The sequence below is a fragment of the Pseudophryne corroboree genome, chromosome 2, assembly GCF_028390025.1.
Source record: "Pseudophryne corroboree isolate aPseCor3 chromosome 2, aPseCor3.hap2, whole genome shotgun sequence".
NCBI lineage: Eukaryota > Metazoa > Chordata > Amphibia > Anura > Myobatrachidae > Pseudophryne > Pseudophryne corroboree.
In genome coordinates this window covers 529,151,069-529,167,230 of record NC_086445.1, presented here as the reverse complement: position 1 = coordinate 529,167,230, position 16,162 = coordinate 529,151,069, and the positions used below count along the sequence as shown (strand labels likewise).

The following is a 16,162-nucleotide window of genomic DNA, read 5'->3' as shown; positions in this document are numbered from 1 at the left end:
CTGTTAGTGATGGGTTACCACAACAGACTCACTCATGGTTTCTTGCTCTTCACAGGGTTTCCCAGGAAAGGTCGGGTCAAAGGGTGAATTGGTAAGTGAGGTTTATATGCTTACTGATTGTTGTGTTACCTTCTGTACATACAGATAAAATAACAACACACATGAATTTATACATTCCATATCCTCCAGCTGTACCTTTTTGGAAGGTATAGTATCTTTTTTTGTTTATGGTCTATACCGATTTTTGACTCTCCAAATTCCCATTGAAAGTATAGGAACGGGGACGTGACCATGCCCCATTTACCCGTGGCCACGCCCCCTTTCCTAATTTGTCCCGATTTTTATGTGTAAAATGTTGGAGGGTATGACATTATGTGTGAACAACTACAGAATATGAGAAAAATATGATTTATATATTTTCTATACTCTATGTCCAGTTTTGTTTATATTACTCTAATGCTGTGTATCCTGAAAACGTGTGTGTTTTAGGGTGATCCAGGAGTTGAAGGATTGGCTGGGGAGAAAGGAGAAAAGGTGAGTAAATTGACTTTCTCTGTTAATATCGCTCCAATATATAACACACATATTGTATTTTAATCTTTGTATATTAATCTAACTCCATAGTTTAGAATACATAAAAGTAATAGTGCAACCGTTAGCATACTGGGTATATAAATGGGCCCATAGAAAATTGTATGAATGTGATCATTAGGTAGGGACTCGCATATGCCTTCACACAACCACATCACACAGCCTTTGTGGGGATGGTCAGCACGGCCAGATATAGTTATCTCTTATGACAGTGATAGCCTGCCACCCCTAACCAGTGGCGGCTCTTACTCACTTTTAGGAGAGGGCTACCACTGTGTCTGGAGAGGAGACAGCCAGCCACAGGTCCTGGCACTTGCAGAATGGTTCTGGCAGGCACCAGGAATGGTGCATGCGCAGAAGCCACAGTGCAAATGCACATGCGCAAACCCCCAGCTTCTATGGACAGCATCGCCTGCAGCCCTTAGAAGCCGGCTAGGGCTGTGCGAAAGGCAAGGAGTGGCTTCCTACAGGATGTTTGCTCTCAGCTTATTGCAGCCCGGTCTGGCAGTGCCAGAGGGAAGAAACACTTCCCAGCGGGACTGCCTGTAATGTCTATGACTGATAGGTAGGACTTCCAATAGGAAGTCACTGCCAGTCACAGTGAGATCAGTGCAGTCATGGACTGCATCTGGCTCACTGACAGTGAGCTGGGTGGTGGATTTTACCAGGGGGGGCTGCAGTCCTGCAGCCCATTTTTCACTACTCCACTTCATTTCTTCAAGAATAGAAATAACGTGGAATGAACCACTGTTAGATACTGTATATATAGCTCCCACTTCACATGAGTTTTAAATGGGGCATATCTCCAGTCTGTCAATGCAGCCTGGACAGTCATAACAGTATGGGACAGCCCCCAAAATTCGCACTTTTCCACCAGATTCTGCATAGTTGTCAGAAGGTTCTGCTATCTGTACTTTCAGCTTGGACCTCCTGCTACTGCTGGTGTCCATAGATGCTTGTCTTTTACCTTGAATGCTAGAGCCCTGTTGGGATAATGGATAGGTAGTTATTACCGGCTGGAAAACTGATTAACAAATAGACATTAAATCAGTAGCAGCTATGTTTAATAAGTCCAACATTAATACATTTTATTTTTAATAAATAGGCCAATTTCATCCATTGATTACTCACATTTAAAATATGAAGCCCATTTGAATAGTCTCCAAATGACATTAATAACCCATTCAATATGTTGAATATATTGAAGCCAATAACTCACATTTCATTAAGTCTCCTCATTAAAAAAAAAATCACATAACATTAATATCCATCATCAGTCTATACAGAATATTAGTACCCCATCAATAAACAGACATTTTAGGTAATTAGAAGTTTCAGATATTATGGTTACTGCTCTAAAATGTATGATGACAGATGTTTTGAAATATGTACAGGCAGTAGCCAAATTAATGGAAGCACCAGTATAAAGTCACTTGGGCCACAGTGCGCAGCCAGAATGGAGATGGATGCAGCACCATTCTTTCATGAGAAAATCACTGATCTGACACTTGTTTGATGGTGGTTGAAATTTATTACAGAGGGATGTAGCCAGCATCACACCAGTCAGGATGCCAACGGTCACATTACCGACAGAGGTATCCTGACAGTCAGATTACTGACATATATTTTGCTGGTTAGTATTAGGGTTAGGCTTTGGTGGGAGCGGGAGGGAGCGATTAAGGTAAGGGTTAGAGTGATATATATATATATATATATATAGAGAGAGAGAGAAAAAGAGAGGGATGTGTATCTATCTATCTATCTATCTATCTATCTATCTATCTATCTATCTATCTATCTATCTATCTATCTATCTATCTATGGCATTGTCTATGCCAAAGTGTTATTGTGGTATTTGCTTAATTAATATATGAGCCACACTTTTTGGGAAGCCCTTGATTTCAATATGCTTGATGTCCAGCATTTATCCATGTGTTGCAGACTTACAGGGCCTCTTGTGTCTACTAACTGCTGCAGTGTCATGCGGTGGGGTGAGGCAGCGCCTTTCTTGTCATACTAATGTAAACGCCAGAGTTTTGACTATATGAAGTTTATGAAAAATACAAAAAATATATTAGAAAAATCTTCTTTGTATTATTTTCATATTTTTTTAGTCAAAACACTTGAGTAAAAAGTATATGGCAGGTGAGGCAGTGTCGCACGCATAGGAGCCCCTGGTCATACTCAGGAACTGCAACTGCCATTGACTGGTGCCATTTTCAATGGCGAGACCCAGTGGTGGCTGCTGCCCCTGGGTTGCAATGTAGGTCGCCCATAGCATGGGGGGGAAGGGGATTTAAAACATATAAACAAACCTTTATTATTATTACACGTACCTGTAACATGTGCTGACTACCTGATCAGCAAGGCTTCTGTGTATTACAGCCGTGTCTGCACCCGGGATGCAGCACTCAGCTTCTAGTGTCCTGTATAAGCCTGTACCCAGACTCCTGTGTAACTAGCCATGGGAGTCTGGGGAGGGGGGGGGGGGGCATATACAGAGAGGTGAACTGAAGCTGAGCACTGCATCCCGGATGCAGTATGAGCTGTGAAACACAGCGGCACTGCGGATCCCTGGGTTCAGGCAGCCAACACACATATTACATGTAACCATAAAGGTATGTTTATATGTTTTAACTGGCCCCTACAAGCTAGTTATGGTCTGCACTGCAACCCAGGAGCAGCAGCCGCCACTGGTGAGCCCAAATGGATGCACCTAATGGTAATACTGCGCGCACAGACACTAAAGGTGGGCACCTCAGTCTTTGCACGTTTTGTTGCACAAATGTACTCAAGTAAAGGGTCTGTAGGTCATTTGTGTAAAGTTACAGACGGGCGACCAACAATAGACGCTTCTGCATGATAACTTATGGGCCCTACACACTGCGGGATCCGCCGCCGAGCTGCACGGCGGCGGATACGGCCGATGGGCAATGCGGCAGGGGGGCGGGGGGCAGTAACGGGGGGAGTGAAGTTTCTTCACTCCCCCCATCACCTGGCTCCATAGCAGTGCAGGCAAATATGGACGAGATCATCCTTATTGGCTTGCATGCACAAGCGATGGGGCACCAGCGTTGAACGAGCGCAGAGCCGAGCATCGTTTATCGCTGGTGCCTCCTCACTGAAAGATATGAATGGTATCTCGTTCATTAATGAACAAGATCGTTCATATCTTTCACTCATATCGCCCAGTGTGTAGGGCCTATTAGAGTGAGGCCCATAGTGTCCGATAATTTTTAAATGCTGTACAAAGTATTTTTGCAAATGTATTATCTGAGTGATTCTTAAATGACAGGGGAACAGTGTATCCCACTGAATGCTACAACAGGTATACTGCATTTTACTGCTACTGGCACAAAACATTTCTTTAAATATCTGCCTATAGGAAAAGTAACTGCATTCTGTTTCTGTATCTCATAGTGTATTACACAAGTGCATCGTAACATTCTTACATGGTGTAAAACAAATTACGCAACACAATAAATGCAGTGACAGTTTACCTGAATAATGTTTTGTGGCATAAAAGCTATTTCCAGTGATCATTTTGCGGACGCAATTCATTACGCAGATTTTATGGGCTAAGACCAGAGCTGGGAAATTCATTCTTCTGTGTGCTGTAGTTATGGTAGGACTGGGAATGCGTAAGGAGAAATCCCACCAATAAAACATGAAGCAATTTGCAGCCAAATGCTTAATGAGAAAAAATATTTCCAGGACACATTGAAAAGTTTTGTTATTGCTATATATAGAGGTTTATTTTATAGCACTATGCAAAGAGAAATGACATGCTGTACCCCATAGCAACCATAATCCTATATTTTAAAAAGATAATGCTACTCCTCTCCTCTATGGCGGGAAATCAAGTGTTTTGCATGATGGTGGCCACTAGATGGCCTCCGACAGAGCAATTCAAGTGTTGCTCCGTTCGGGCGCACACAGCCGCTGGTACTGACATTACGTTTATATTGTTCCAGCATTTTGATGGGCTGGTAACTAGTATTAAATAAGCCCCATGGAAATGGTTTGATTTCCAAGTTAAAATGCCTTTCTTTTCACACCACAACATATTACTGAGATATGAAAATAATAATGAGATCCACTGTTCAGGGAGCATTACAGAGAACAATTCACAATACACAATACAGAGAGTGTTCCATGTAATAGAGTTGCTTGTGTTTGTAATATCCATATATGGAACCATATAGATAGAGATCATATCCACAGAGAAGACTACAATGCTGTTCATATTGCATATCTGCCCTCAGTGACCACCTACCACCCACTCCCTCCATTAGATTGTGAGTGCAGTATCCCTATTATAGGTAACCTGTGTCATGTCACCATGAAGCCCCCTCCCATCACATGACAAACCTCATATGTCAAGGTGACATCTTATATTTTAATGGGCTCTTCCATCCTTCCACCCACCCATACTTGTCTCCTGGCAACAACCTATCTCTGCAGCAGAAAGGGTTACACTGAATCTTGGTAGATAGAGCCTGGCGGCCTCAGTTGCACCTCCCTAAGCACTGCTTATTCAGGTGCTGGATGTATGCATTAATAGGTTGACTAATTTGAAATATTTCCAATTATACTACTGCCCATATATCATAAATATCTTTTATATCACTTCTGTATTCTTATATTTGTTTTTACATTTGTGGATCTGTTTTAGGGGGATTCTGGTGAACCAGGTACTAAAGGACAGGTAAGTTTGTCTACATAGATAAAACGTGTTCTCTGTAAGTATCAAATACTTTGTAGTTCAAACTTTTCTTGTGTCTCTTCATAGCAAGGTGTATATGGAGAATTGGGCTACACAGGTCCCACTGGAGATCCTGGCCAGCCCGGAATTCAAGGATTAGCAGGACCACCAGGCCCACGTGGACTTAATGGAGAGAGGGGAGTCCCTGGAATGCCCGGACGACCAGGAGTTGCAGTGAGTAGTGCCAAGAAGACACCAATAGAAATGATCAGTGCATTTATTACTATTAATTTGGCTATTAAAACGTTAGATAGACAGGCAATCACATCTAGAACAGTGTAATAAATGATCTTTCCATGTAAGTGCATTTGAAGGTGAGATATTGCCTTTGAACATTCTGCCTGATAATGTTTCTATATGTTTTTGCAGGGAAGAGATGCTGGGGATCAACACATAATTGACGTTGTTTTGAAAATGCTGCAAGGTTAGTATGTATGAGAACAGTCATGTAAGCTAGATGCAGTGTAGTGTACTGACCGGCTTGGTGGCACTGAGAGCTCTAGTAGACTGAGCTAATGCAGAGGTATCTGGCCGTGAGTATCTGCTATTCAGTCTGGAAGAAAGAGGGAGGTGATTACCACTAAATATTTATTATGGGTGGGACAATTGTTTTAAAAATATCAGCATATATGTACAGTACACAAAACATTTTTATTGCAGTCCTTCTTATATCCCATACACACTAGACAAGAAAGTAAAAGATCTCGCTCAGAAGGGCCAATCTGGGCGAGATCTTTTACAATCTCGTGTAGTGTGTAAACTCAATGCTCCCACGCATCGTTAATGACCCCCTCCCTTGTCTGAACATGAACAGACAAGGGAGGTCCTCATTAAAGACAGCCATGCAGCAGATGCAGCATGGGCGTCGTTCCCCCCCTGCCGCCCACCCGCTGTCGCTCCCTTCCCTGCTGGCATCAACAAGTGTATATGCACTTGCCGATGCTTGAAACCCACCGGGTCCCCACCGCCATCAATATCGGCGTCGGCGGGGACTCGTTTAGTGTGTATGGGGCTTTACCTAGAAACTAGAGAAGTACAATCACAATTACTGTTACAAAACAAGAGCAAGTTCCAATGTAGAATACACGCAATGACAAGAAAAAATTATAGATAACTAACTGTTAAAAAATAAGGAAATATGAAAGTTTGAAGTTGGGGCATGAAGTCATTATTAGCCAGGAAATGCTCAGAACAAACAGAGAAATATAAGATAGCAATCTAACAACACATAGCAATTAAAGTCTGATCCTGAGTAGGACGCAGTGCCGATATTCACACAAATGGCCGATGTGTCTGATTAGCTAAAAAATCACAGAGCACATGCATCACATAGTGTGTGCGCACATTCGATGTAGCGATTGAGACGCATGGTCTCAGAAATGTATTGGGCATTCCAGGGTGGTGACTATTCTGTTACACAGAGATGCATTGTCTAATGGCCATGTTATTGGAGTGTTGCATAAATGGTTGCAAACTCAGACACCTAAATGCTTACATTGGAGGCCATATAGATTCTGCACATAGCATGGGACAGTTACAAGTTTCGATGGTGCGTCCAATGGTTAATTCTGCACACATTAAAGATGGCTCCAGCGTCTTACTTTCCAATGGCCATTCTGCATAACCATATAGTTACTCTGAAGACTGATTATCGAAGGATCTGCAATTGTGCTGCGTCTCTGTACTGAGGCGGTGGGCACCTCAATACAAATCCTGCCGGCTAAGACATTTGCCTATTTTTACACAGTATCTGCACACGGGATCGGAGCTGCAAATGCGTTAGATACAACTATGAATCAGCCCTATGGTTCCAAAATCCTCAAACAATATTACATGCCCACATACAGATATCCACCTATGCAAGAGCGAGGAGTGATTTAATAGAGGATATTAGTGTCTCACCAAGCCATCCGCCAAAAAATCTGGAAAATAATCCTGCCATTGCAGCAAACCTCACATGACCTCTGCATGATCTAAGGGGTCACAAAAAAAAATTATAATGCAGAGATATACTGTAGCCTGGCAACATCAGCAAGAAGGTATAAAGTAATTTTTTCCAATCACATTGAAAGTAATAATTCAAAATGCTGTGAATATGCTGTTTGACATGTTAAAAAGCGAGATCATGTGGGTTAAGTATAGGATCAGGATACCAGCACTCTATAGCCTGTGGATATCACAAAAGCCTCCTCTGTGAATAATCCAGCAGTTGACCTACCGATTTTCAATCCCTGAGAAATATACAAAGTAATTGGGTGGGCTGCAGGCAATGCTGGATGTTAGGGTTGTTCTAAGAAGTCAAATGGAAGCTTTGTAAGGGTAAGATGTATGTACATCTCAAAACAAACCAGAGTTTATGACCCAACATTAAAATAGGATTATCCAACACGGAGGGAGTTCTTGATCATGTACATGTAAAAAGCTAATGTTCAGTAAGAAACTCCATTCAAATAGGTATTCATATACATGCACATATTTTGATTGAAAAGTCAATCCCTTAAATAGCATAAAATGTGCAACGTGACTAGTAACAATATTTGGAAAGTTGATTCCCCCATTTGCAACACATTGTTGTATCTTAGTCATACTGATGCAGAAGATTTTTTTTTTCCACCGTATGAATACACAAAAAGAGTTATTAATATGCTGAGCATCCTTCCAATACAGCAGAAGAGGTAATATTTGCAAGGGATATAACAGTTTTGGAAACTATGTCATGTTCAGAAGATTCACCTCACCCAGTCACCCAGATATATGGACAGTTCCATACCCATCTGCACAGTACACATATATCACTTGTCGCTGTCATGGGTAAAAGGGGTGAGTTATCCGAGTTGCAAAAAGGGATGATTATTGGGTTTTGGTCCTAGGGTGGCAGTATTTCTCTAACAGCGCAATTTGTGAACTGTTCACGTACGGAAGGTGTTGCGGGACAGGACAAGATGCACCATTGTGAATAACCGATGTGGAAACAGGGTACCACGTGCCATTTGATGTGAGAGGTGAACGTTGGCTACGAAGATGCATGAGAGCTGACCAACACTCTACAGTGGAGCAGCTCACCGTCAAAATGAACCTGGGGGCTACCAGACGTGTGTCTAAAATGACAGATCAACCCATCTAGCTTCTGTCAATGCTGCACACAGCGGGTACTCTGTAATGTGACTCAACCATGTATATTAAAAGATCATCTTCAAAATCTTAACTAATTACATCTCTATCCGAACAACCAAAAAAGTGGCAAGCCCGGCAAAACCCTCAACAATGCATCTAAAGATAAGTAAACCAATAGGGAAGAAGCCACAAGCGCCACTCACCTTCTTGGATGAGTTGCTAAAGACTAAGGAAGATAGGGACAGTGGTTATTCCAGCAGCTGTTTATTCATGCTTGCTTTGGCCTGCTCTTTGACCTCACAACCTTATCCCAATTTAAGGGATTATAGCCCAGCAACCTGGGCTTGATTATGGTAAATTTATTCTGAGCTATTGGATTAACCTGCAGCCCTGCCTGGATTTATGTGACTCTCCATGTTCTGACTCTGCTGCTGATCATATGAAATCCTTAATACTTGCCTGTACCTCTGATTTATTGGACTCATTATGTACCAACCCTACTGCCTTCCATGGTTCAACTTCCGGATTGCTTCTATCTTTACTTGACTTATCCATAATTCCCTACACTTCTCTGTCTACTCTGGGTTTCAGCAACAGGAATCTAATCACTGACCTCATATACAAATCCCCTGATTTGGTGACATGAGACATGTAGTACCTCTGACTGGTACCCACTTAGACCACCAAATACCAGTCATGAGAAGCATGTAGATGGTAATGTAGATAGTGTGCCTCTGGCTGAGAATCATGTACAAACCATAGTTGATGATCCATTAGTAAAGGTGGAAGAATCTGTTGCCACCTCTTAGCTTTCATTTTAGAAAATATTTTAAAATGGACAGTTAACAAAGCAATTGGGTGAAAAGATGAGAGTAAAAGTGGATCCTTATTTGGCTTCAGAATTAAAGTCATATAAGCTTAAAGGTTAAAGCTAGTGAATTGTATCTGTGGTGTAGATTAGGCAGTAAATAATTGTCAAATTAAATCATGTCTGAAATTTCCTCAGAGGTAATATCAGAATTAGTGAACCTTTGTGCCAGGGGTGGCACGGAGACTGTCTTGATGATGGCACAGGTGAGCAGACCCAGGAAATCTGCATGCGGAGGTCTCCAGGAACATGACACTTATGCCATGTTCCCAGTGCTTTCTCTACTGCGCAATGCACAAATTTATGGGAAAATGGCCACCAAGCCTGTTTCTCTGTGATTGGTGACTCTGGAGACATGAGTTTGATACATATGTGCAATGTGGGCTCCCCTGGGCCTGTATGCACCTCACAGCCTGTATCCATTATAGATTCTCCACTTCTTTGTGTTAATGTCACTGCAGGAGTATAAAACAGATAGTATAGTAGAATATAGCAAGGCTCACAACCACATCTCTATTTATGGTCAATTTTACCACCTTCAACTCAGAAAGGCCATACCGCAAATTCAAATTGTAGGATGAACACTGTAGTCAGTGCCTTCTGGCTGAAAGTAGTTTTACTATACTCATATACAGTACCTAAAAAATCTACATGCTGTAAAGATGTTTATGGCACTGTATAATGATTACTATTCCATAGCTGGATGTAGATTATGAAGTCACCTGGACCAGCTAACACATTGAAGCTCTGACAAGGATATACAATTCCTAATGATTTATCCATGCCAATATATTTCCTATATGTATGGCAGAGTTTTATATCTATGTTTCACATTAAAAATATTGATAATTTTTAAGATGACGGTAACTACCTTGCATCCTTGTTGTTGTATGTTGATTAATGTACTGTTTTATCATTTTAAAAACAATTTTTGTTCAATTGTAAAACTCTTCTTCTTGTCTCCATCAAAGAGAAACTGGCAGATGTGGCTGTCAGTGCTAAGAGAGCAGCCCTAGGTGGAGCTGGCGTTATGGGACCACCCGGACCGCCTGGACCACCAGGACCACCTGGAGAACAGGGTCCCCATGGACACATAGGGCCACGTGGTATCCCTGGCATAGTGGGGGTCATGGGCCAAATCGGAAATACAGGACCCAAAGGTTAGTGAGTATATGAAAATTCACTTTAAGAACATATACATCTATTTAGAGGAAAGATCACTGCAAAATGTACCGTGACTGTGTTATATTTATCAATAACATTGAAATGAAGTGGACTTGTAGAAGTGTGTAAAGGGTGCAATTAATTAATAAGGTTATATAGGAACAGTGTATTAAGGCAAGTATATACAATTTTCTTATTTCAACAATACTATTAGTGAGGACAACAATGTAACTAAATACAATTAAGGATGTTTCTCTGTATTCTTATAGGAAAACGAGGAGAAAAGGGAGACCAAGGGGAACAAGGTCGTGGTCATCAGGGTCTGCCTGGCCCAGCTGGAATTCCAGGTGAGACTAATATGCACATTGTATCGTAAGTTCTCAAACTGACTTTTTTTTTCATATTGTTATTATGTATGTTACACTTTAAGAATAAATAAGAATTCCCAAGAACTAATAACTGGTCAGTAAGAAGAAACTGATTGGCACATTAATATAAAATGTGTATCTTCCTCAGGTCTTCCTGGCATCCCTGGTCAGGCCATCAATGGAAAGGACGGAGAAAGAGGTCCGGAGGGTGCAGCAGGAATAGCTGGACGACCTGGGTTGCCTGGGCCCGCAGGGCTCCCAGGATTTTGTGAGGCAGCAGCATGTTTGGCAGCATCTGCATATGCTCCAGCCTCTCTGACTGAACCTGGTGCTGTCAAGGGTTAAATATTCCACTGTTCCTTTTGAATACTCCCCAGGACACGTGACAAACTGAAAAATACAAAGTAACATGAAAAGGAACCCATTCTCTGCTACTTGGGCCCACACCCCAAATACATCATTCCCATTCCAAGGGTCCATCCAGCAGCGAGGAGGTTATTGGAATTGGCATGGCCAAAGGAGGAACAAGGGAAAGAAGTTCGGAAATAATGTGTCAACCAGCCTACAGTGCACAGTCAACCACTTTCCTCCTAAACTCTGACCTCAACATTGTCCTTTCTATTCCATATATTTTGTATAATTGGAATCTTGCTTGACTCCTTTGCTGCCTTTGAAGAAGATATAGTCAGTGAATCATAGCCACCACTGGATAGATAGAGCAATAATGTGGACATGTGTGACATATTGTGCTGGAACACCTCAGTGAAGCTCTGGAGCATTTACAGATTCATCCTTTATCCAGACAGGACCTGGCCAGAAATACAGTTTTCATAAAAAAAAAAAAAGATTTGTGATTTGACTTTTTTTTTGTGAAAAATGTTTAAATATAGTGTCATAATATGTATTGTGTTCTATCAGACATAAGTTAGGTGTTTGAGGTCCAGGGACGTGGAGCATCCATCAAAGTGTTCAGGTTATTGAAGTGATTTGGCCCAGGCAGTCAGGTCACACGCACCTTCATGTAAACACAGGACTCATACACACTAATCACAAATCAGCAGAATGTCCAGTGACGCATCTCCAGTAGCTGCAATCACTTCGCAGATACCACCCTTGCGAAACTGTATTCATCAAACTCTCTATGGTAAACATGTACTCAGAACAGGCTGAAGCACTAGACATTCCAGAAAAGTAACTTGAAATGTCTGTCCAGTGTGAGCACTAAGGACACGTTTCCTACAGATATAATAGATCTTTATGATAACAGCTAGTGGACGTAGCTGAAAGCACCACAGTCTGATTTTTACTGGTATGTATGAGTTCCCATTGATCCAAGTTTAGGGGACACAATAGCTCTGCAGATCGGGGACTTACTTGCTAGTATTTGCATGGACTCTAAACCTAAAAAGTACGAACAAACTCCTACTGCTTGCTCAGTCAGTTATATATCCATACTAGCTTACTCTCATTCCTTCCTTCTTTCTGTCTCTGGGTGAATCATGTCATAATTGCCTGCCCCTGCAGTGCAATACTGACAGTCACAACATCAAGCAGAAGGGATGAGGCTGATTAAGTGATTTATTGAGAATTGTGTCATAACCCCCGGCAGATGCATTTCATTACCAAGTAGGCAAGATGCAGAAGGGTTACTTAATCTCCCAGGAGTCCAGGGGAATCCTCTTAAAAAAAGGGAGTATCCAAAATTTTGAGGAGTTCTAATGGACCATTTTAGATTCCACCCATTTCCCTATTGAAATGGGGAGAACAGGGAGTCTCATATTGAGACAAATCATGTCATTACAACCCCACTCCGCACCCTGTGATACTGTACCACAAATCACAGTTTTACACAGGGGAGGCGGGCCATTATGACTAGGCTTACCATATTATAATTTTAAACCGGGCTACTTATGAATTACACAGGTTCTGTGGCTGATTAAAACCAGGTGGAATGCAGGCTTGAATTAAACCAGCCACAGAACTTGTGTAATTCATAAGTGTCCCAATTTAAAGGGATTGTATGGTAAGCCTAATTATGAAGTGAATCTTGTCACCATGCCCCCCTGCACCTGCCACTTAGACCTCCATCCAATAGTAGGCAAGTATGGTTATATCATATATCTGTATCTAGAGTTTACAGCATGGGAGGATATTTTGGAAAAGTGGTGCACAAGAAAAAAAAAATTGCTGATAACAATAGCAAGCAAATTCTGTCATTTATTTAACTTATGAAAGGAAAGCAAACATGGGCCCTCATTCCGAGTTGTTCGCTCGTTAGTGGTTTTCGCAACGGAGCGATTTGTCGCAAACTGTGCATGCGCAATGTTCGCAGTGCGTCTGTGCCAAGTAAATTTGCCAAAAAGTTAGGTATTTTACTCACGGCTTAACGAACACCCACTTCCTGTGATTGACAGGAAGTGGGTGTTTCTGGGCGGAAACTGGCCGTTTTATGGGTGTGTGCGGAAAAACGCTGCCGTTTCTGGGAAAAACGCGGGAGTGGCTGGAGAAACGGGGGAATGTCTGGGCGAACGCTGGGTGTGTTTGTGACGTCAAACCAGGAACGAAACTGACTAAACTGATCGCAGTGGCAGAGTAAGTGTCGAGCTACTCAGAAACTGCAAAGAAATTTCTATTCGCAATTATGCGAATCTTTCGTTCGCAATTCTGCAAAGCTAAGATTCACTCCCAGTAGGCGGCGGCTTAGCGTATGCAAAGCTGCTAAAAGCAGCTAGCGAGCGAACAACTCGGAATGAGGGCCATGGTTGGTTTCTATGGGTTACAACAACATTTTCCTGTGCACCAGATTTTAGTAATGTCCTCCAATGCCTTTAGCAAAATAAGCTTTGAACATATCCTGAACTGTGATTTAGATTATACAGAATCAGGAGTTAGCAGTATGTGCCCCTATTTTCATTTCTTGCATGACTTTTCTAAGAGATTTGGCTTTTCTTGTTATCATGCCACAAGCGTGTGTCTCTAATGTGTGTGCTTGCAGGGATGCTAACATTCTTTTTGTTTGCGGTGTGTGTGCTTCCCATTTGTTCATGTTCCATTTCCTTCTTTTCTCTGTGTTCACCTATGTGGTGTTCTTTGTGCAATTTGGTAAAAGTATATGTCTGAAATCTGTGAGTGATTAGATGTGTTGTTTGATGTAGTATGTTCACCTTGGTTGTTAGAATTCTATGTTTGTCCTGTCTGTGTGTAATATCATACATTCCCCTACCTTTGTGTATATAGTTATGAATTATTCTTGCCTGCATGTATATGTTGCACCTATGGTCCGCCTTGCGTTGCATTCACCTTATGTCTCTGTATATTCTTCATATATGCTATGTGGTCCATTCTATTTCTATGTCACATACATGTGGTACAGTACATTGATCTATATAGGAACTAACATTTTAAAATGATAGGGGTGCTTGAGTAACCTCCATTTCCCCACATGACTGAGAAATGGCATTCATAGTCATGAACTGTGGCAGCACAAATACCCACAGAGATTGCACCAATGCATGTACCTAATGTCTCTATTAACAAGAAGTGTAAAGTTGTATTTCTTTGTCACAATTATGTCTTTATTTTATTTTTTTTGTTTTATATGTGATATATGTCTTGCTCGCTTGTTAAGATATATATAATGTATGTATTTAATCTGGAGTATGTAATACCTTTGGCAAATGTCCAGCAGCTGTTTTAATGAAATACATACTGGAGACCGGCAGATATATAGTGACAGTCGGCATTCCGTCAGTCAGAATCCCAGCAGAGAGTGCCCACGTGTGCTCGCCATGCTTTGGGCCCGGTGGCGAGCTTTGCACAGGTTATGTTCCCACTCCGGTGGTAGCGAGAATACCGAGCTGCGGTCAGGATTCTGACCACTGGCATTACACCGTCAGGATTCCGGCATTGGTATCCTGAATGCCGGGATCCCGACAGGCGGTATATTAGCCACATCACGTTTTAACTACATACAATAGGCCCCCTCTTTATTTGTATTTCTTGTGTCTCTGCTATACTGTATGTATGTGTTCTTCAGTTTTAATGTATTCTAGCATGTCGCTTGTGTCTATATGGTAAAAATATATATCCATTGTGCTTGTTTCTACCCCTACTCTTGGTAGGCTACCTGTCCGTCATGTCTCTGTGCTGACGCTTATGTCCTTGGTTTATTGTTAAACATACAAGTCCCATGAGTTTGCATGAAATTGCTTTAGTATCTTGTTACATGTATGTGTCCTGTTTGTTTGCCATGTGGTGCATATGAAGTGTGTTATGCCAGAGACAGGAACCATGCTTCCTTTGTAATCCATCTGTCTGTCCATATATGCTGCATAATAAGGAACCATCTGCTTATATGAGATCAGTCATCAAGAAAATGATTATAATAAAATGCATAACATGCTGAAAGATGGCTTCTCCATCTAGAAATACTCTAGGTACTGTATTATAGGTCTGCCCATGTGGGCCTTGATACATTTTTGTCTCTTGTAAACTAATGCATGTCCTATGCATGAATGCTAGGCATGGCATAGGGATAGGGCTTATTTTGTGTATTAGGTGGGACTCTGGGAGTTGTCTGTGCCCTTGTATAATAAGAAGGGGTCATTTAGTGAACTATATATCTATATACTGTTTTCTAGGAAGCGATGGGAGGCTAGTCTGTGCTTTAGGGGGTCAGTATATGTTCTTTACTATTCTTAAAATTTATCACACATTGGAACTTACTGTTTTAGATGTTTGTGTTTTCTAAACGCTGCACATTATGCAATTTTACCTCATCCTATTTTCCTTTTCTAGTTAGCCAAATTAAATTGCAGGTAATATGCTTCTGACAAAGTTTTGGTTTGTTAAACTGTAAATTAAGTCTATTTGTGTTTTCTTTCTAAGCCCAAATCCTTAACCTGTCTGTGGCTGACATACACTAACCAAATTCACTCTGGCCTGAGGTGTCATGGGGCTATTGACAAGCTATAATGTTCCTCCTCATGTAAATCTGTGTAAATGATTATTTTATAAATAACTGAAAATAGTTTTTGCCTAAAATGAAGAATAAAGCAAAGTTGGGGTGTAGTTGTCCTGCGACTGCTATGAGTTTTATTTTACACATTTTATGTAATTGGATACCAAGGGGTATATTTACTAAAGCTCGATCTAAAATCGAAAAGGGGGAGGGGGGCAATCTAGATCGATGTTGTGTTTCCGGAGAATGTACTAACATTGAATGTACTAATATAAAAATCATCTCTTAGTACATGTATGTTATAGCCCCAGAAATTCAGAATCGATTTACAT

The 16,162-nt window shown here is 41.3% G+C and overlaps 1 protein-coding gene across 1 annotated transcript in view; it reads left to right on the top strand.

Annotated features, from left to right (window-relative positions):
- COL9A2 (collagen type IX alpha 2 chain) overlaps positions 1-15,945 on the top strand; it is a 109,460-nt gene extending 93,515 nt beyond the window's left edge. Inside the window, exons 25-32 of the mRNA XM_063954207.1 lie at positions 56-91; positions 490-534; positions 5,267-5,299; positions 5,384-5,530; positions 5,726-5,780; positions 10,310-10,498; positions 10,772-10,849; positions 11,019-15,945. Of these exons, the coding sequence (XP_063810277.1) occupies positions 56-91; positions 490-534; positions 5,267-5,299; positions 5,384-5,530; positions 5,726-5,780; positions 10,310-10,498; positions 10,772-10,849; positions 11,019-11,215 (780 nt within the window). The 3' untranslated portion in view covers positions 11,216-15,945. The remainder of the gene's footprint in view (positions 1-55; positions 92-489; positions 535-5,266; positions 5,300-5,383; positions 5,531-5,725; positions 5,781-10,309; positions 10,499-10,771; positions 10,850-11,018) is intronic.
- The last annotated feature ends 217 nt before the right edge of the window (positions 15,946-16,162 follow it).